This window comes from Cetorhinus maximus, chromosome 2, assembly GCF_964194155.1.
Source record: "Cetorhinus maximus chromosome 2, sCetMax3.hap1.1, whole genome shotgun sequence".
NCBI lineage: Eukaryota > Metazoa > Chordata > Chondrichthyes > Lamniformes > Cetorhinidae > Cetorhinus > Cetorhinus maximus.
Window position 1 is genome coordinate 141,297,425 of NC_135880.1, and position 21,417 is coordinate 141,318,841.

Genomic DNA, 21,417 nt, shown 5'->3' on the forward strand with positions numbered 1-21,417 from the left:
AAATTGAAAGGGACTTCATTTTGAATTCATAAAGTCAAATGTGCTTTGCCTGGTGTCTGTTCAAAATCTATGGGTTATTGTCACCTTGGTGAAGATTCACCTGAGTGATTAATTTGGGGATTTTCTTAAAAGTTATTATGGCAGTAATTTGTAGGCATGTGTGTAATTTCTTGTTAAATTAATGAATGTTTAATTTAGTTTATATAAAAAAAACCCTTGAGGCTTGGTGGTTTTACTTCTGAATTCAGACATACCAATTGAAAATATTGCTTATGACAGTTGTTCAAGTTTCCCTCTGGGGTTGAAACAACTTAGCCTTTACCAACTGCTGTGTCACAATACACCTGTGGCCTGGGTCACAGAGGAGCTACGAGAAAGACAGGCAGTACTTGAAGTGGCAAGGTCCGATTGATTGCATCCTAGGTTCCCAAGGGAAGTAAGGATAGAAATTCTAGGCATGCTGTCCATCATCATCCAATCCTTCTTAGATACAAGGATGGTGTCCGACGACTGGTGGATGCAAATATTACACCTTTGCTCAAAATGGCAGAAGGGTAATTCTGGCAATTGCAGGCCAGTCTGTATAAAATTAATGGGGAATCTTTCAGAAACAACCACTTTAACAATAATGCAGAAGTAAGGGAGGGAGAGCATAGATTAATTTAGGAAAAATCATGCTTGACTAACTTGATTTTGATGAGGTAAGGGAGGGTGGATGAGGGCAGTGCAGCTGATGTTATGTACATCACATAATAGGCTTGTTTGAAAATTGAAGCCAATTTGTTGAAGGGGAAGAAGCAGCATGGATACAAAATTGGCTAAGAAATCGAAAGCATGGAAAGTGGATTCAGTGGCAGTTTTTCTGACTGGAGAAAGGTGGTGTTCCCCAGGGTTCACGACTAGGACAACTGCTGTTTTTGATACACAATCATTCGGACTTGAAGTGAATGATATTACAGAGGTCAGAGTAGCTGGTCTTGGTGAGGGGGAAGAATATGTGGTTGGGAGCTCAGCTACGGTCAAATAGGACGCTTTGGATGCAAACAGCACAGTTCAGCCTCAGTGGTCATGGAGAGAGTTGGAGTTGGTGACTAGGGAATGGAGTGTGTAGCAGGAACCACAGGCAATGGTTTCAACCTTCCCAATATAGTATTTAATTGGAGGAAACTTCCATTCATCCAATACCAGATGTTGAACAAGTAACGTGACAAACCAGAGGCACTGGAAGGATCAAAGAGGTGATGGTGAGTAGAGCTTGGTATCATCAACAGACACGTGGAATCTGTTGTTGTGTCTTTGGATGTTATCGGCAAGGGTCAGAATGTTGATGAGAAAAAGGAGGGGGCCAAGGAAAAGTCCTTGGGGTCCATCTTGTTGTTGTTTACAAATGCTATCTGCAGAACAATTATCAGAACACTCAGATACCTCTTTATTGTAGAAGTGAATCACAAGAATGACTCAGAGTTAAGTATAAGAAATAGTTCTTATCCACACCGCTGAGAGATAGAAAGCATGGAAAGTAGACTCAATGGCAGTTTTTCTGACTGGAGAAAGGTGGTGCTCCTTAGGATTCAGTACTAGGACAATTGCTGTTTTTGATATATATTAATCATTCGGACTTGAAGGTACAGGGTACAGTTTTGAAATTTGTAAATAAGACAAAACTTGGAAATGTAATAAACAGTGAGGAAGATGATAATGGGCTTCAAGTAGACATAGGCAGGCTGGAATGAGCAGACACATGGCAGATGAAATTCAAAGCAGCAAAGATTGAGTTGTTACCTTTGGTAGGAAGAATGAAGAGAGATAATACATTCTAAATGCCACAATTTTTAAAGGGCCACAAGGACAAAGACACCGGAGGGGTCTTTGTGGACAAATCTTCAAAGGTGGCAGGATAAATTAGCAAAGCAGTCAATAAAGCATATGGGCCTCTAGACTTTATAAATAGAGGTATAGAGTACCAAAGGCAAGGAATTATGCTAAATCTATATAAAATACTAGTTCTTCCCCAGCTGGATGGAGTAGTATGTCCAACTATAGGCATCACACCTTAGGAAGGACATGATGGTTTTGGAGCGGGTGCAGAAGAGATTTACTAGGCTAATTCAAGTGATGGGCGATTTCAGTTATGTGGCTAGACTGGAGAAGGTAAGGTTGCTCTTAGAGAAGAGAAGGCTAAGGGGAGATTTGATAGACATGTTTAAAATTATGAAGGGTTTCGATAGAGTAAACAAGGAGAAATTGCTTCCAATGGATAAAGGCTGGATAACCAGAGAACACAGGTTTAAGGCAATTGACAAAAGAGCCCGAGATGACACGAGAGGAAACTTCTTTACACAATCAGTGGTTAGGATTTGAAATGACAAGGTACAGAAATACATTTAATAAAGCTTTTGAAAGGCAATTAGATAAATATTTCAAAGAAAAAAATTGCAGGGATATGGGGAAAGAGCCAGGATGGGGGAACTAAGTGGATTGTTCTTCAAAAGAGCGGACTCAATGGCATCCTTCTCTGCTGTATTATTCTATGATTACATCTCCTCACAGGCTTCAGAATGTTTTGTTTACCTGACAAAACTGACTATCCAGAGAGTATGCCAGGACCTGATGTTTGTAAACTCTGGTCCCACTCACCTCCGCTTCAGCTATGAAAATAGACCGACAGCATCAATATTAAATGGCTCAATGGCAGAAATCTCAACTCTGAGGCAGACCATAGGCTCAAACTCCACTTAAGAAAATAATCTTGGCTGACACTTCAGTGCAATACTGTTGGAGTGCTGCCTTGTCAGAAGTGCCATCTTTCAGATGAGACATTAAACTGGGGCCCAACTTTCTCAAGCAAATGCAAAAAATTCCATGGTATTATTTGCAGAAGTGCAGGGAATTCTCCCAGGTCCTGCTCAACATGCGTTAATAAACAACCAAAAACAGATTACCTGGCCATTTAACTCTAATTTGGGGGATCTTGCTGTCCGCAAATTGATTGCATTTCAAAAGTGGATTTAAAATCTTTCAGAACATTTTGAATGTGAGAGAAAATAGAAACAGTAGGACCAATGACTACAATGAAGCTAATTGTGAAGATTTCATTTTCTTAACTTTTTAACTAATCTTAACTTCTTAACTGATCAGTGGGCGGTGGTGGCATAGGGTTAATATCACTGGGCTAGCAATCCAGAGGCCGAGGCTAAATACTCTGGGTATACGGTTCAAATCATATCATGGTAGCTGGTAGAATTTAAATTCAATTAAAAAAAATCTGGAATCAAAAAAAGCTAGTCTTAGCATGGAACCACTGTCACCATTGTCGATTATCCTTTAGGGACAGAAATCTGCTGTCCTTACCTGGTCTGTCCTATGTGTGACTCAGGCCCACAGCAAGTGGTTGACTCTTAAACACCTCTGAAATGGCCTAGCAAGCCATTCAGTTGTATCAAACTGCTACAAAATTGAAAAGGAATGAAACCGGATGGACTAACTGCCATCGACCTAGGCACCAGAAGCGACAATGGTAAACTCAGCTCTGTTGACGCTTCTTACTAACATCAGGGAGCTGTCCCACAGGCTAGTCAAGCAACAACCTGACATAGTCATACTCAATGAATCATACTTTACAGACAATGTCCCAGACACCACCAGCACTATCCCTGGGTATGTCCTGTCCCACCAGCAAGACAGACCCATCAAAGGCGGTGGCAAGGTGGTATACAGTCAGAGTGGGGTTGCCTTGGGAGTCCTCAACATCGGCTCGAGGCTCCATGAAGTCTTGTGGCATCAGGTCAAACATGGGTAAGGAAACCTCCTGCTGATTACCACATAGCACTCCCCACCTCAGCTGATGAATCAGTAGTCCTCCATAAAAACAAAAAACTACTGAGGATGCTGGAAATCCAAAACAAAAACAGAATTACCTGGAAAAACTCAGCAGGTCTGGCAGCATCATGAGGACTCGAAACGTCGACTCTTTTCTTCTCTGCCGATGCTGCCAGACCTGCTGAGTTTTTCCAGGTAATTCTGTTTTTGTTTCAGTAGTCCTCCATGTTGAGCACCACTTGGGGGAAGCACTGAGGGTGGCAAGAGCACAAAATGTACTCTGGATGGGGAATTCAATGTCCATCACTAAGAGTGGTTTGGTAGCACTACTTCTAACTGAGCCCTACAGGACATAGCTGCTAAACTGGTTCTGCGGCAGATGGTGAGGAAACCAACAAGAGCGAAAAACTTACTTGACCTCATCCTCAGCCATCTACCTATCGCAGATACATCCTGGACAGTATTGGCAGGAGTGACCACTGCACAGTCCTTGTGGAGGCAAGTCCCGCCACTGTGTAGTGTGACACGACCATCGTGCTGAATGGGATAGACTTCAAACAGCTCAAAACCCAGCATCCATGAGGCATTGTGGACCATCATCAGCAGCAGCATTGTACTCAACCACAATCTGCAACATCACAGCACAACATATCCCCCCCGCTCTACCATTACCATCAAGCCAGGGCATACGGATTTTTGTTTTTATTAAGCCAGGGGATCAACCCTGGTTTATTGAAGAGTGCAGGACAGCATACCTGGTACAGCAGCAAGTATATGTAAAAATGGGGTGTCAACCTGGTGAAGCCACAACACAGGATTACTTGTATGCCAATTAGCCGAAACAGCATGCAAGAGAAGCGATCCCATAACCAACGGATCAGATCTAAGCTCTGCAGTCATGCCACATCCAGTCGTGAATGGTGGTGGACAATTAAGCAACCAACAAGAGGAGGCTGCACAAATATCCCCATTTTTAATAAGGGGGTAGCCCAGCACATCAGTGCAAAAGACAAGGCTGAGGCACTTGCAACCATCTTCAGCCAGAAGTGCCAGGTGGATGATCCATCTCAGCCTCCTCCTATATCACAGATGCCAATCTTCAGCCAATTCAATTCACTCCACATGATATCAAGAAATGGCTGAAGGCACTGGATGTTGCAAAGGCTATGGGCCCTGCCAACATTCCGGCAATGGTACTGAAGACTTGTCCTCCAGAACTAGCCGCACCCTTTAGCCAAGCTGTTCCAGCACTGCTCCAACAGTGGCATCTACTCGGGAATGTGGAAAATTACCAAGGTAAGTCCTGTCCACCAAAGCAGGACAAATTTAACCCAGCCAACTACTGCCCCATCAGCCTACTCTCGATCATCAGCAAAGTGATGCAAGGTATCATCAACAGTGCTATCAAGCAGCACTTACACAGCAATAGCCTGCTCACTGACACTTATTTTGGGTTCTGTCAGAGCCACTCAGCTCCTGACCTCATTACAGCCTTGGTCCAAACATGACAAAACAGCTGAACTTCAGAGGTGAAGTGCGAGTGACTGCCCTTGACACCAAAGCCGCATTTAACTGAGTGCGGGATCAAGGAGCCCCAGCAAAGCTGAGGTCAATAGAAATCAGGGTAAAAACTCTTCACTGGTTGAAGCCATATCTAGCACAAAGGAAGATGGTCATTGGAGGTCAATCATCTTAGTCCCAGGACATCACTGCAGGAGTTTCTCAGGATAGCGCCCTAGGTCCAACCAACTTCAGCTGCTTCATCAATGACCTTCCCTCCATCATAAGATCAGAAGTGGGGATGATTGTACAATGTTCAGCACCATTCGCAACTCCTCAGATACTGAAGCAGTCAGTGTCAGTATGCAGCAAGACCTCGACCACATTCAGGTTTGGGCTGATAAGTGGTAAGTAACATTCGTGCCACACAAGTGCCAGGTAATGACCATCTCCAACAAGACAGAATCTAACCACCTGCCCATGACATTAAATGGTATTACCCTTGCTAACCCCCAATATCAACATCCTGAGCAGCATTGACCAGAAACTGAACTGCACCAGCCATATACATACTGTGGCTACAAAAGCAGGTCAGAGGCTGGGGTTTCTGCAGCAAGTAACTCACTTCCTGACTCCCCAAAGCCTGTCCACCATCTACGATGCACAAGTCAGGAGTGTGATGGAATCCTCTCCGATTGCCTGGATGAGTGCAGCTCCAACAGCATGCCAGAATCCGAACACCATCCAGAACAAAGCAGCCTGCGTGATTTGCACCCCATCCATCACCTTCAACATTCGCTCCCTCCAACACTGATGAACAGCGGAAGCAGTGTGTACCATCTACAAGATGCACTGCAAGAAACTTACCAAGGCTCCTCCAGCAGCAAATTTCAAACCCACAACCTCTACCACCTAGAAGGACAACGGCAGATGCATGGGAACACCACCACCTTTAAATTCCCTTCCAGGTCATACACCATCCTTACTTGGAACTATAGCACCATTCCTTCACTGTCACTGGGTCAAAATCCTGGAACTCCCTTCCTAACGCACTGTTGATGTTCCTACAGCACGCAGACTGCAGAGGTTCATGAAGGCGGCTCACCATCATCTTCTCAAGGTCATTTAGTGATGGGCAACAAATGCTGGTCTAACCAGCGATATCCATATTCCATGAATGAATAAGAAAAAAATACAAATAAAATACATTCAAAGGATTGTAACTTCTGTTTACAAAGTTTAAACAATGAGTATCACACTCCATGTGAAATGCCAACAAGTGACAATTTTTGGGCAAGTATAGCAAAAAAAGGAAAGCACTCATTTTCTGCTATTATAAAAGCAAAATACTGCAGATGCTGGATATCTGAGGAGGGAGAGTCATATTAGCCTCGAAACGTCAACTCTGTTTCTCTCTCCACAGATGCTGCCAGACCTGAGATTTTCCAGAATTTTCTGTGTTTATTTTCTGCTATTGTGTCCGATCCTAAATTAAAGTCATTATAATCATGCTCCAGAACCTCACTGTCTACCAGCAATGCCATAATAGATTATCTGGTCTATACTAAATAGCAATGTAAAGCTGCTTTATTTCATATAGAAGTGACACTGTTGCTCTCACCACCCTAGATAAATCCTGCTTCTGGTCTCAGCCCAAGGAATACCACCTGCTCCAACCTCAGTCAGGTCCCAGACGACCTGTGAGCAGTACTGCAGGTGATTTGAAACACCACTGCAAAAGTGGAACCTGTAGTTGGATTCACAACTCTGGCAATGATGTGTGGAAACATAAATATCAAAAAGGATTTCACCCTTGTGAAAGGGGTGGTAAGAGAGCCAAATCTGAGTATAATGAAGGGACAATGGACTATAAAATAGTAATCTCAAGGACAAAATATACCTTGAAGCAAATCCAAGTGGTTGACAAAGAATTGTGAAGGAAATAATAGAAATAAAAAGAATGCTGCAAAATATAAAAGGGTCAGAATTGCAGTTCTTGCAAGCAAAGCATTAGAAATGAAGTCAGGAAAACTAAAGCACTAAATTGAATGGAGGAACATGACATGGCAGCTTTGACAAAATTTAACTTTAGCCAGGATAAGATAGGAAATTAAAAATTCCTCTGCCAGTAATATGGATGATGCTGATTTTATGAAAAATGCAGCTACAAAAAGGTGTACATCTACTATGGCTCAGATTTTGCAGTCCCAACGGCAGAATGGATGGATCGATGGGTCCTGGAGGAGTGTATGATGATGGTCCATCGAGCCACTCTGTAAAGCGGAAGGGACCTAAAATTCAACAATTTGAGCCGATTGTCCTCCACAGGTTAGCTGATTTTCACTATTTTTTTTTTTTAAAAAGAGCTGATATTAACAGGCGCATAGCTTGTTCAGGGGATTCCGCAGTATAAATTAACAAGCCTCTGAACCTAAAGCCCTTCTCCACAAATACATCCACACATGCAAAATATTTCCAGTGAGGTCATTTGTCGTGCAGGCCTTCCAATTCGTAGGGCATTTTTCTTGAAGTTTATGCAGTTTTAAAAAAAATATATCGAAAGGAGCTTTTGCAACGCAACAAATTCTATCCCATGGTGTGCCTAGAGTTTCTTACAGTCTTTAAGTCTCTCTCTCTCTACATCTGTGTGTGTCTGTCTCTATTTGTATCTCAATCCACTCCCTTGTGTTTCTCTCTCTGGGTCTGGTGTCTGTCTCAGTTTCTTTCTCCCTCCTTCTCCATTTTATTTTATTCATTTACGGGTTCTGGGCGTCTCTGGCTAGGCCAGCATTTATTGCCCATCCCTAATTGTCCTTGAGAAGAGTCCATGGTCTCTGTCCCAGTTTCTCTCCCACTCTGTATCTGTCTCAGTGTCTTTTCTGTGTTTCAGTTTCTGTGTCTCCCTTTCTGTCTCTCTTTGTTTCCCTTCCTCTTAGTCTCTCCCTTCTCCTTCCATCTCAATGTTTAGGTTTTCTGAGTCTGTCTGCTTCTCAGTCCCAGTTTCTCCATCTCTCGCAGGGAATGTATCAATAATAAACTGTGCTGGCCCCAAGGGCCAGTCCAGTAGCCCTAGCTTAGCCAAGAAACATTGTAACTTCTGACATTTATCACCAGAAACAGGGGCTGTCATTAATTTCCCCAGTCAATATTACAAAACCAGTGCTAAAACAGAAGCAGAAAAAAATCTTATACCGAGCTCTCATCGCAATGTAACTGCTGTGAGACTATTAAACCTTTAGCCAACTAAATCAAGTTTATAGAGAGACACTGCCATTTAAGTCATAATCAGCACATCCAGCTAGGGATTTGAACTGCCTTTAAAATAAGAGAATAATATCAGGTTGGTTGGATATTTATAAGATGAAAGAAAGGAATCCTTAGCAGTTCTGAAGTGATGAAGTTACCTGTTCATTTTTAAATGTAGACATGTTGTGAGAATGAATGCGCATTTTGTTGTATCAGTTACATTTTCTTTGATATTTGCAGTACATGTATCTACTGGACAGGTACTTTGGATTTTTTTGAATCTTTAAAAAAATACTGCATTTTAATAAAACATTGAAACAAGGTTGATATTAAAATTTTAATTTGGTGTTAAAGTTATTTAAGCTTGAATTTAAGTGGAGAATAGGAAGACAGTCAGTCATTCAGTGGTGTCTCCCTCCTTGAGAGCAGCAAGTTTAACATTGAAATCAAGTGGTGGCCCTAAAATGGCTGTTTAATGTGGACTTAATAAAGCACACAAACAAAAATAAACAAAGCCCTTGTGTTTTTCCACTAGCTTTTCTCTCCACTGTACTGAAACAAGTTTAATTTTTATACCTATCTAATCATGTTGGTTTTAAGGGTAAATTCTGATCATGATTGCAAAGTTAAACATGAACTTTAAAACTACAGGGAAATAAAGCATTGATTTTCAGCATTAGTTATATCTAAGTAGAGACAGATAAAAATGGAATACTTCTGAAAGAATAGTGTGCATGTCTATTTAAACCTCAACGGTATTTGGTATTCAGGTGTTAAAGCAATCATAACTAAAGTGGAAATGGTGGTCAACCTAAGGCACGAGAGTTCATTTCTCAGAAACCATTTTACATTTTTAGTTAGAAAAAATAGATTATTAGTTAGTGTTGCACAGGGTATATAACTATGGAAACTCCTTGCTCAATTTAACAAATAACTAAATCACTATGAAGGCTACAAAGAGCTATGTATAATGTATAAAGAGGATACACTGAAGAGGCTGCATTATTTATATCAGTCTGAATGATTACTTGATTCACTTTTATTGAAGGCGACATCCATCTTGCACAATGAAACCTCAAGCAAATTCCAAAATTGAAGGATTACAAATTTAATACTTGTTTTCTGAAGGCATTTTGTGTTGGTGGTGAAGTAAAGATTATAAAATCATACTTTTTGCACATCCTTTCTCTACACATGTTTGAAGAATGGTGGCGGGACGGGGTGGGAAGAAGCTTCTCTGTACAGTTTCAATGCAGTTATAAATTAGGAGAGATAGAGGGAGGGAGATTTATGTGCTACTAGTGTGGGATTTATTTTACGGGATTGCCGCTTGCTCTTTTCTCAGATAGTTTTAAGGGTTCCAAGGTCCGAGGTCCATGAAGGACTCTCAGCTCCTGTTTAAACCAAGGCAATTTATCCAAGATATTCCCCATGGGTAGTCGGGGCTGTTCAAAGTTTATTAAAGAATTTAGAAGTTTATAACAGTTTTTAAAAGCATCTAAACACATTAAAAGTGCTTAAAGATTTATAAAAGTTTTTTTAAAAAGTGTTCAAGAGCATAATAAAACAGTCACCTGCCTCTGAGCTGAAGACTGACCCCAAGAGGTATGTCTTCAGTTTGCAACATTATTAGGAGGCATGACATTGCTGGGAATGTGTCTTGCTGCTAGACTTCACAGATCATTTCATCAATGGGCCATACTGCAGCAAGAAGTTGAAGTTCTCACTGCAGCTCATGAACCAGGTAAATTCATATTTCTCAATGCAGTCAGCAACAAACGTCACCACTTTGTCACTGACTACAAAAGTCCAGGCCAATATATTGGTCAGCATTTTAAAGCATAGTAACTACTGACTACGAGAGATAAAAATATTAGCCATTACTTCTCCCCTGCATTTGTAAAAATGTTCAAAGTCCATTTTGTACAGTAACATGGCAATGATACTCACCAACTGTGCTCTTGCAAAAATTATAGGCAGCCCAAAAGCTGAGACGACTATGCCTGTAGTGAGAAATATGGCAAGTTCTTTACATGCACTGCTTGCTGCATCAGTATCATCAACTACTCTCCTTGCTATGTAGTATGGGATTGGAGAGAGAATGTAAAAGAAAAGAACAAACAATGGCCAATATTTGCTGTGAGAAAAAGGAAAGAAAAAGAGAGAAACACAGGTGAAGCTTAAGACATAGCATTTGGTGAGATCAAAAAGTATCATATTAAGTCATTGAAACTCCCTTTGTAAACTAATCAAATGATGGCATTTTCTAACATGATGCTACCATTTAGTTCATAATGATTACGCTGTCCCAAGCATTACTGATCTAATATTAATTTGCATCACTGCAATTCAAATCAGTGCAGGTAAATGTTGAAATATCACTTCAATGGAAATCAACAATAAACCAAAGTTCCTATATTTGATAGAAATATTGAATTATCCTCAGCCATAACATAAAATCCCATAAAGTAGGCATTTAATTATGCTCACCTCAGCTACATGAAAATATTTTTAGGAGATGTATAGGCTTAAATTAGCAAGGTGGAGGGAGGGGCAAATCAAAGGTAAAAGAGTTAAATGCAGGGATAGTGAAGGGGTAAAGTATTCTAAAATTGTAATTCCAAAGGGGAAATATATCCTTGGGCAGATAGAGAGGTTAACAAGAATAGTGAATGAAAGAATGGAAATAGAAATAAAAAGAATGCTATGAAACATAAAAGAATCGGATTGCATTTCTTCTATGCAAGGATGCAAAGCATGAGGAATGCAGGCAGGAAAATTTAAAGCACTAATTAAATTGGATATTAAATTAAATGTGGTAGCCTTGACAACAACTTGGCATTTAACCAGGACAAGATGGGAAACTAAAATTTCCAGGTAGGAAATTTACAGGTAGGAGAACATTAGGGAATTAGTGTGAAAGAGTGGGACCACATAAACAAGAGGGGCATTTTGCATTTAAAAGTGAGGAAATGGAGAGATGCTTGATAAGTATTTTACAAAGAAAGCTGGAAATTGGAACTGTTTTAGGAAATGTGAATGATCCATTGGTGGATTTTTCAGCACCATGCCCATTGCAAAGAGTGGTGTTAAATAATGGTTAATGCCTTTCTTTTTGCCTAATCATATGGGTTGGCATTTGGTTGAGAAGTGGGAGATAGAGAAAAAGGGAACGTTCTCTGATTGCTACAGAGCATCACTTGTCACATCCCATCAATCATTACTCAGGCCTCAGCTTTTCATCACATATGGTAATAACTCAGATGAGCAATAAAGAGTTGTATGTCAGGCTAGGTTAAAAAGAATAGTAAGTTTTCCAGATGGGTGCAGGTTATTACAAAGAAACATAGATAAATTACCACATAGGCAGAGTAAAGGCAGATGTAGTTCAATATGAGAAAATGAGGGGCCATTCACTTTGGATTCAAGGAAGAGAAATCAGAATACTTTCTTAATAATGAAAGACTTGGAGTTGTGGACGATCAGAGGGATTTAAGTGTCTTTGTACAAAAATCACTGAAAGCTAGCGCACAGGTATAAAAAGCACAATTGAAAAGGCTAATAGAATATTGGGTTTAACTTTTTAGGCCCCAACAGAGGAAAGCATGGAGGCGGGTGGGTGCTAAAAATAGCACCACTGGCCAACATGAGGGTTCCCTGACTCCATTCTGCCCTCTGGCCCTTTTCCCAAAGGCAGAATGGTGGGATATGGGGAGGGAGATAGGGCTATCCACCTGCAAGCAGCAGGTAGCTAACTGACCTGCTTAAGGGCTTATTAGCACCTGGTGTCAGAGGCCAACTAGGATTTTCCAGGCCTCCAGGTTCCCACACACAGTTGCCTGGAGGCAGCCTCAGAGATAGATCAGGATGCTAGGGTTCCAGGCAGGTTTAGAGGCCCTCACTGCCTGCCTGGTTCAGCAGTAGCCACAGGTCACCCTATGGAAGGATTCATGCTCCATTGTGATGACTTATCCAGAAAAGCCTTTTTAAATTTCAAAAAGTTGGAGGGAGCATACCTCCATGGCATCCTGCTGCTGCTTCCAAGATGGAGGGCTTCCTATTGGTCCAGCCTGCCCTATGGCCAATTTGTGAAAATCACAGGTGAGTATCTGTTACCTACACTGGGCAGGTTTTTGTCTCCCATTTGAGCCTGATGGCAGAGTCTTGAAGCCCGCAAGGAAAATCCTGCCCTTGATCTTTTATCTCAAATGGGTAGGAATACAAAAATGAAGTGGTGCTTCAGTTATATAGAACCTTATTCCGATCCCAACTGGAGCACCGAAGTCAGTTTTTGGTATCAAACCTCAGAAAAGGTTTGGACGGATTACAGCACATTGTCTAGAATTATTTCACATCTGAAAAGGCTAAATTATGAGTACAGGTTGCATAAAACTTGGTTTGTGCTCCCTGAAGTTTAGACAGTTTACCTAAACGAGGCATTTTAAAAAGGGATTTGGTAGGAAATTGTTTCTCCATGTCCACCCTATATTGGGGAAATCCAAGGCAATGGCGTAATATTAAAATTAGAACTAGGCTGTGTAGAAGTGAAACCAGGAAGGTGTTTTTCCACAAACACTAGTGGAAATCTGGAACTCTGTCCTTTAAAGGGCTATGGATACTGGGATAATTTTTCAAAACTAAAATATTTTTGTTAGGTAAAAGTGTGAAACAAAGGCAGGTAAAAAGCGTTGAGGTACAGATCAACCATGATCTAATAAAATACTGGATCAGTTTGATGAGATGAATGGTCTTCTCCTTTTTCTATTTACCACAAGCAACTGCTAAAGCAGAGACAATACCATTATTTAAAAATGTATTTGATAAATAATATAAACAGAAGGAGGAAAAGGCAGGGACATAAGATTATTGTACAAAGATCCAGTTGGAGAAACACCACAACAGACAAGATTTGCCAAATGGCTTTTCTGCTGCGATTTATATAATTCTGTATAATGCTCGTCCAGTTGTGGTCCTATAGTTTTCGCTACATCAGCAAACAGGTTGTCAACTTCAACCCCAGAAAGCAGGAGTGAAAACAAACATATTATATATTATATTATACTTTATTATCATCCAGTTTAGAGTATTATGGAAAAGGAGAAGGAAAAATCAACAATGAAAATATTCAACTGAAAAATGACCAATTTCAGTGAGCTGAAAAAGGAGCTGGTCCAGGTAGGACAGGAAACAAAGGTTGTCAGCTAAAACAGTAACTGAATAATCAGAAGCCATTTGAGAGGTGGTAGTTCAGGAAGAAACTAAATACATTGTTCTGAGGGAGAAAGAAAGGGCATCCAAAGTTACAGTTTTGTGGATGACTAAAGAAAGTGAAATTAAAATGAAACAAAGAAAGAGGCATATGATACAGTAATTGTCAGATTAATAATACAGTAGAGAATCAAGCTGAACACAGAAGAACTAAAAATGGAAATCAGAGGGACAATGGGAATGTAAAAGATTAGTGGGATAACTAAGGGTAAATAGGGTGGTCAACAGGACTTTAAAACTAGAAAGTGGGGGGGAAGGGAAGGGTAAAACTCCAAGAAGTATGACTAATGGGTAACAAAACAGCAGGTTAGTGTGGGGGGGTGGGGGGAGGTGGATTCAACTTCATGGAAAATTATGAAAAAACTTAAAAAGGAGAGCCCAGGAGGGGCTATCCAGAACACAAAATAGGACAGAGTGTTTGGAAAGGGCTAGGAATCTAACTTTAAGCACATCAGATAAAGGGACGACAATGAGAAAGGGGGCGGGAAATACAGGACTGAAGGTGTTGTATCTGAATGCACGCAGTATATGAAATAAGGTAAATGAGCTTGTGGCGCAGATTGAAATTGGCAGTATGATGTGATGGGCATCACGGAGACATGGCTGCAAGGGGATCAGGACTGGGAGCTAAATATCCAAGGATATACATCCTATTGAAAAGATAGGCAGGTTGGCAGAGGGGGTGGGGTTGCTTTGTTAGTAAGAAATGAAATTAAATCGATAGCAAGAAACGACGTAGGGTCAGGTGATGTAGAATCTGTGTGGGTAGAGTTGAGGAACCGTAAAGGTAAAAAAACCGTAATGGGAGTTATGTACAGGCCTCCGAACAGTAGTCAGGATGTGGGGCAAAAGATACACCAGGAGATAGAAAAGGTGTGTAAGAAAGCCAAGGTTACAGTGATCATGGGGGATTTCAATGTGCAGGCAGACTGGGAAAATCAGGTAGGTAGTGGATCCCAAGAAAAGGAATTTGTGGAATGTCTACGAGATGGCTTTTTGGAGCAGCTTGTGGTGGAGCCCACTAGGGAACAGGCAATTCTAGATTTAGTGATGTGTAATGAGGCAGACTTGATAAGGGAGCTTAAGGTGAAGGAACCCTTAGGAGGAAGTGACCATAATATGATAGAATTTACCCTGCGATTTGAGAGGAAAAAGCTGGAATCAGATGTAACGGTATTACAGTTGAATAAAGGCAACTACAGAGGCATGAGGGAGGAGCTGGCCAGAATTGACTAGGAGATTAGCCTAGCAGGAAAGACAGTGGAACAGCAATGGCAGGAGTTTCTGGGAGTAATTTGGGGGAGACAGCAAAAATTCATCCCTAGGAAGAAGAAGCATACTAAAGGGAGGACGAGGCAACCATGGCTGACAAGGGAAGTCAGGGACAGCATAAAAGCTAAAGAGAAAGCATACAATGTGGCGAAGAACAGTGGGAAATCAGGGGATTGGGAAGCCTACAAAGACCAACAGAGGACAACTAAAAATGAAATAAGGAGGGAGAAGATTAAATATGAGGGTAAACTAGCCAGTAATATAAAAGAAGATTGCAAGAGTTTTTTTTAGATATATAAAGGGTAAGAGAGAGGCAAAAGTGGACATTGGGCCGCTGGAAAATGACGCTGGAGAAGTAGTAGTGGGAAACAAAAAAATGGCGGAGGAACTGAATAGGTACTTTGCGTCAGTCTTCATGGTGGAAGACACGAGTAACATCCCCAAAGTTCAAGAGAGTCGGGGGGGGGGGCAGAGGCAGAAGTGAGTATGGTGGCCATTACCAAGGAGAAGGTGCTAGGAAAACTGAAAGATCTGAAGGTGGATAAATCACCTGGACCAGATGGATTACACCCCAGAGTTCTGAAGGAGATAGCTGAAGAGATAGTGGAGGCATTAGTGGTGATCTTTCAGGAATCACTGGAGTCAGGGAGGGTCCCAGAGGACTGGAAAATCGCTAATGTAAACCCCCTGTTTAAGAAGGGAGTGAGGCAAAAGACGGGAAATTACAGGTCGATTAGCCTGACCTCGGTCGTTGGTAAGATTTTAGAGTCCATTATTAAGGATGAGATTTCAGAATACTTGGAAGTGCATGGTAAAATAGGGCAAAGTCAGCATGGTTTCATCAAGGGGAGGTCATGCCTGACAAATCTGTTAGAATTCTTTGAGGAGGTAACGAGTAGGTTAGACAAAGGAGAGCCAATGGATGTTATCTACTTGGACTTCCAGAAGGCCTTTGGCAAGGTGCCGCACAGGAGGCTGCTCAGTAAGATAAGAGCCCATGGTGTTAGAGGCAAGGTACTAGCATGGATAGAAGATTGGCTGTCTGGCAGGAGGCAGGGAGTGGGGATAAGGGGGTCCTTCTCAGGATGGCGGCCGGTGACTAGTGGAGTTCCGCAGGGGTCAATGTTGGGACCACAACTTTTCACTTTATACATTAATGATCTAGATGAAGGAACTGAGGGCATCCTGGCTAAGTTTGCAGATGATACAAAGATAGGTGGAGGGACAGGTAGTATTGAGGAGACGGGGAGGCTGCAGAAGGATTTGGACAGGTTAGGAGAATGGGCAAAGAAGTGGCAGATGGAATACAACGTGGGGAAGTATGAGGTCATGCACTTTGGTAGGAAGAATAGAGGCATAGACTATTTTCTAAATGGGGAGAGAATTCAGAAATCTGGAGTGCAAAGGGACTTGGGAGTCCTAGTCCAGGATTCTCTTAAGGTTAATTTGCAGGTTGAGTCGGTAGTTAGGAAGGCAAATGCAATGTTGGCATTTATTTTGAGAGGACTAGAATATAAAAGCAGGGATGTGCTGCTGAGGCTTTATAAGGCTCTGGTCAGACCACATTTAGAATATTGTGAGCAATTTTGGGCCCCGTATCTCAGGAAGGATGTTCTGGCCCTGGAGAGGGTCCAGAGGAGGTTCACGAGAACGATCCCAGGAATGAAAGGCTTAACACATGAGGAACGTTTGAGGACTCTGGGTCTATACTCGATGGAGTTTAGAAGGATGAGGGGGGATCCAATTGAAACTTACAGAATACTGAAAGGCCTGGATAAAGTGGACATGGGGAAGATGTTTCCATTAGTAGGAGAAACTAAGACCCGAGGGCACAGCTTCAGAGTAAAGGGAAGACCTTTTAGAACAGAGATGAGGAGAAACTTCTTTAGCCAGAGAGTGGTGAATCTATGGAATTCATTGCCACAGAAGGCTGTGGAGGCCAGGTCATTGAGTGTATTTAAGACCGAGGTAGATAGGTTCTTGATTGGTAAGGGGATCAAAGGTCACGGGGAGAAGGCAGGAGAATGGGGTTGAGAAACTTATCAGCCATGATTGAATGGCAGAGCAGACTCAAAGGGCTGAATGGCCTAATTTCTGCTCCTATGTCTTATGGTCTTATAACATAAAGAGAGCACTTCATAAACATACAAATAGTAAAGAGATATCAAAGGAAAGATGAAGCTGAAGAAGAACCTTAAAAGAAACTTTGTGAAGGCAAAGGGTATGGCTGAGGTGCTTCATGAATACTTCAGGCTGAAATGTAACAGCTCTTTGAGGATGGGCTGGGAGGCGGGAAGGTTGGCAAAATGACGTGGGAAGGTGCCCGATGTCTTCCCGTCATCATGTCATTTTACCAGCTGAGGGAAAGTTAGTAGATTGGCTGAGCGCTGGGAGCCCAGTTGAGCCACTTGGATGACCAGTAAGGACAACTTCCCACCTCCTTGAGCATTTTGTCAACATGGTGGTTGGGGGAGGGTGGCTGGTTGCTGCCACATCAAGAGGCCTGGCAGCGTCCCCAGGGACTTCAGGGGGACCCTCCTTTAGGGAGGCTCAATGACCCATGGAGGGCTCACCCCCACCTGGCAGCAATGATGACACCTGCCCTCAGTGTAACCCACCATCACCCCCACCACCAGGGTCTGCCTGGTCACAGCTACCCCTAACACCACTTACCCCTCTTTGAGGGCACCCAGCTATTGAGGGTTGGTTAAAACGAGGTATTCAGATTTCTTTTTAAATATTAATGGTCCATAATCGGATTGTAACCCGAGATTATGTGCTCAAGTCTTTGCAGTATAACTTAAAATTACACCTCTGAAGAAGAATCATACGGGCTCGAAATGTTAACTATTTCTCTCTGCACAGGTGCTGCCAGATCTGAGTGTTTTCCAGCATTTTCTGTTTTTATTAAAATGACACCTTCGGACTCAGATGCGACACTTATCACTGAGCGAAAGCTGACAATTCATTTGCATTCCATGCCACTGAATTTGAAATCCCTATACAGAAGGGCCATAGACTTTCTGGTGTGAGAACAAAAAACTGCCACATCGGTGCAGCCTTTGAGGTTGCGAATGTTGAGCCAGACCAGAGGAGTCTTAACTTCACATCCAACCAAGTTCTACCTGACTAGTTGTCAAAATGTCCATAATTCCATTCCCTAGTAACTATATCTCTTATTTTAAACATAATTTTTAAATTTTTGTGTGAATTTTTAACAATAAACCACTGGAAGGGATGAAAGAGTTTGCATTATGTGGAGATATACTTACTCGTAATGTTTGGTCCTGAGGTAGCTAGATTCAAGCGCCTTCCCCAAAATGGTGAAAATAAGATGGCATAGCACTAATACTCATACCCATCTACAGTTTAGAAGGAGGCTATTCGGCCCATCATGTCTGCTCCGGTCAACAAAGATCTGACTACGCTAATCCCATTATCCAGCACTTGGCCCATAGCCCTGGAGGCTATGGCAACGCAAGTGAATATCTAAATACTTCTTGGGTGTACACCTGTGCATTTAGTTATAGCAAGAGTGGAGGGTGACAGGTCATATTGGAAAACTCAAATTTGTGGGCAGGGTTTTGTTGATCTCCTTTATTTACTAGAAGTCCGGTATATTAGATGCATTTCTGTCCACAAATCTTACAGTCTGTTGGTGCAGTTTTTGAGTAACACTTGATAGGTCTATATTAATAATGAAAACTTTCTATTTTAATAAAATGTCAAAATTCTATCTGCCGGTCATACTGTTCGCCATTGTTTTACTCTTGAAATATGTTTGTTAATGTTTCATATATTTGTTTAAATCTTTAACATCCATCATGTTTTGAATCTGTATTTTAAAAAAAAATGCATCCCACTTCTTCCAGCTTGAAAGGGACTATTTCTCTCCTTTTTACTTCATGTTTTGAAATGTCATTATTTTTGTATTTTTGCCTCTTTTTAATGTTTTCAAACAATTTTCCTTTGATGCAGATCTCTTAGCAATAATTAGATCTTTAGGATTGTAACCCTGCTCCCTGCTGTCAGATCCTTATAACTATTTTGCTGTGTCCCGCTGTTCGAACTCGTGATGGCCCCGCTGGGTCTTGGTGCTAGCCTCCTTTTAACAGCTCTGCTCCCTGCTGCCAGTCTCCTTACGACAGCCTGTAGTCAGTCTCCTTTTTGCAGTCTGTCTTTGTACCCAAAACAGCTGCTAAAGAGGAAAAAAAATGAAATATGGCCACTGTGCAGCTCCACTCTCCCACCCCTGCTAACAAAAAAAAATTAAAATTCAGTGCCACAGGCCCCACTGCCCATTTGTTGCTCAGCTTTTTCCCCTGTCCATTTATGCCAGCTCAGTCCTGCAGTCCCTTGCTCACTCCACATTCCCAGCTATCTAACAAGCTTTGATTTGAAAAAAAATGACTCAGTTAACCCCTCTGCTCAGCCTGGAATGAACTACATTTCCATCTTGGCTCTGTTGGTAACTCTCATTGCAGTCAAAATATTGTTTGTGGGTGCTATCAAATCATAGCCACAGCACTGCTACAAATGGTGTGCCCACCAGTTACATTAGCTCTGGAGTCCCCAAGGATTTATTGTTGGGCCCCATGCTTAACTTCATTCTTATACAACCCAACAGCTTTCTTTACTGCTGCTGCACATTACATGAATGGTTTCAATATTCCATTTAATAGCACTCCCAAAATCCCTCTGTTTTGTCATGCTCTATAGAATGCCGTTCAGTTATATTGCCACCGTTGACTATCCTTTCCCAATCTCATGACTTTGCATTTATCCATCCTGACTAGTATCTGCCACTCATCGGCCCAGCTCCCCAACCTATCCATATCCTTCTGCATTTGATTAGCCCATTCCTTGTTGGCAGTCCCTCTCAGCTTAGAATTATCTATAAACCTGGGAAAGCTATTTCTATCTCCAATTCCGAGTCATACTGACTTGAAATATTAATTGTCTTTCTCTCCAGAGATGCTATTAGACCTGCTGTGTTTTTCCAGCATTTTCTGTTTTTGTTCCAGTTCATGTACATTACAGATAGCAACAGTGCCACATACCAATCCCCAATGTATCCCACTCACTGCTCTATCCCAATGCCAATCAACTCCATGTACAATCGCCTTCCACCACCTTTGGTTCTGCTTTCTTTTGACTCCACATGGCTTCCACTACCTTAAAAAGCTTTTAGAATCTACAACACAGAAACAGGCCACGTGGTCTTTGTTAGTATGTACACTCCTCACAAACCTCCTGCTAGCCAAACTACATCATCTTATCCTGTTGCTCAATATTCCTCTATTCCATTCTCCCACATGCAAAGAATCAAATGGAAACAAGGATCATGTCAAGCTGACAAACAGGAATATAGATTACACGGATGTTAACATTCCTAATAACTGATAATTAGAGCATCTAAAAATTAATAGTTAAATGCAATTATTGCTTAACTACATTTCACAACACAAACCAGGATTATATTCACTGCATAATTTAGATTCTAGTCCATAATCATCACTTTAATTCCTTCTGACAAGAATCAAGAACCAATAATCCTCCTTTAGTTTTAATGTACAAAACAGAAGTAAGCAAAGTGATCCCTCGGATTAGCACTGAAAACAAGGTAATTATTGTTTACTTGTACTCTGGAAGGGCACATCCAAGCATCAGAAACATCAGTCCAATGGCTCCACCAAATGATAGGCTGATTAGAGCTGGAAAACATGTGACAAAACACAAATTAGTAACCTAAATCAGCCAGCCTCTGAGCGCGCATCCAGCTTAAACTATTTATTTATACACAATATATATCTCATCTCTAAACAATGACTGCAAAACCTAGGGGGTGTTGAAATTTGTTCTGCCTGAATTTTGGTTGTTGTTGTCCGCAAACTTGTCTGCAATTCAAGTGTCAATAAAAAAAAAGGTTCCTCTCCAGAGGTCCCCGCAAAATAAAAACAACTATCATTAGACAATTTGAGAAGTGGCGCTGAGGGGAGGGAGAGGAGCAGTGGGTGGGGTGATGACAGGGGCGGAAGGAGGGGGTGGGACCGGGGAAGGGGCGAGAGGCGCCGGCCTGACTTTGACCCAGGCCCGCCTCCCGATTCATACCCGGAGGCGGAGCGCGGGTTCCGCTAACCCGACCCCCTTTGCCGGGTGCTACAGCCTCCGAGTCAGCATCACAAAGCCCAGCAGCAAAGAAAGCCGCCTGTTTCTCAAATCCTCACCTTTAATCCCTGCCATGGCCCCAAACAAACAAATAAATCCACTTCCGGGGCAAAGTTCACACAGCGGGAAGCCACGCCCACCGGA

General features: G+C 41.9%; 1 protein-coding gene across 1 annotated transcript in view; it reads right to left on the reverse strand.

The window, feature by feature from the left end:
- Positions 1-21,417, reverse strand: part of LOC144698275 (leptin receptor overlapping transcript-like 1) — a 41,052-nt gene extending 19,635 nt beyond the window's left edge. The window contains exons 1-3 of the mRNA XM_078570248.1: positions 21,333-21,417; positions 20,744-20,819; positions 10,516-10,702 (exon numbers count right to left, since the gene is read on the reverse strand). Of these exons, the coding sequence (XP_078426374.1) occupies positions 10,516-10,702; positions 20,744-20,819; positions 21,333-21,348 (279 nt within the window). The 5' untranslated portion in view covers positions 21,349-21,417. The remainder of the gene's footprint in view (positions 1-10,515; positions 10,703-20,743; positions 20,820-21,332) is intronic.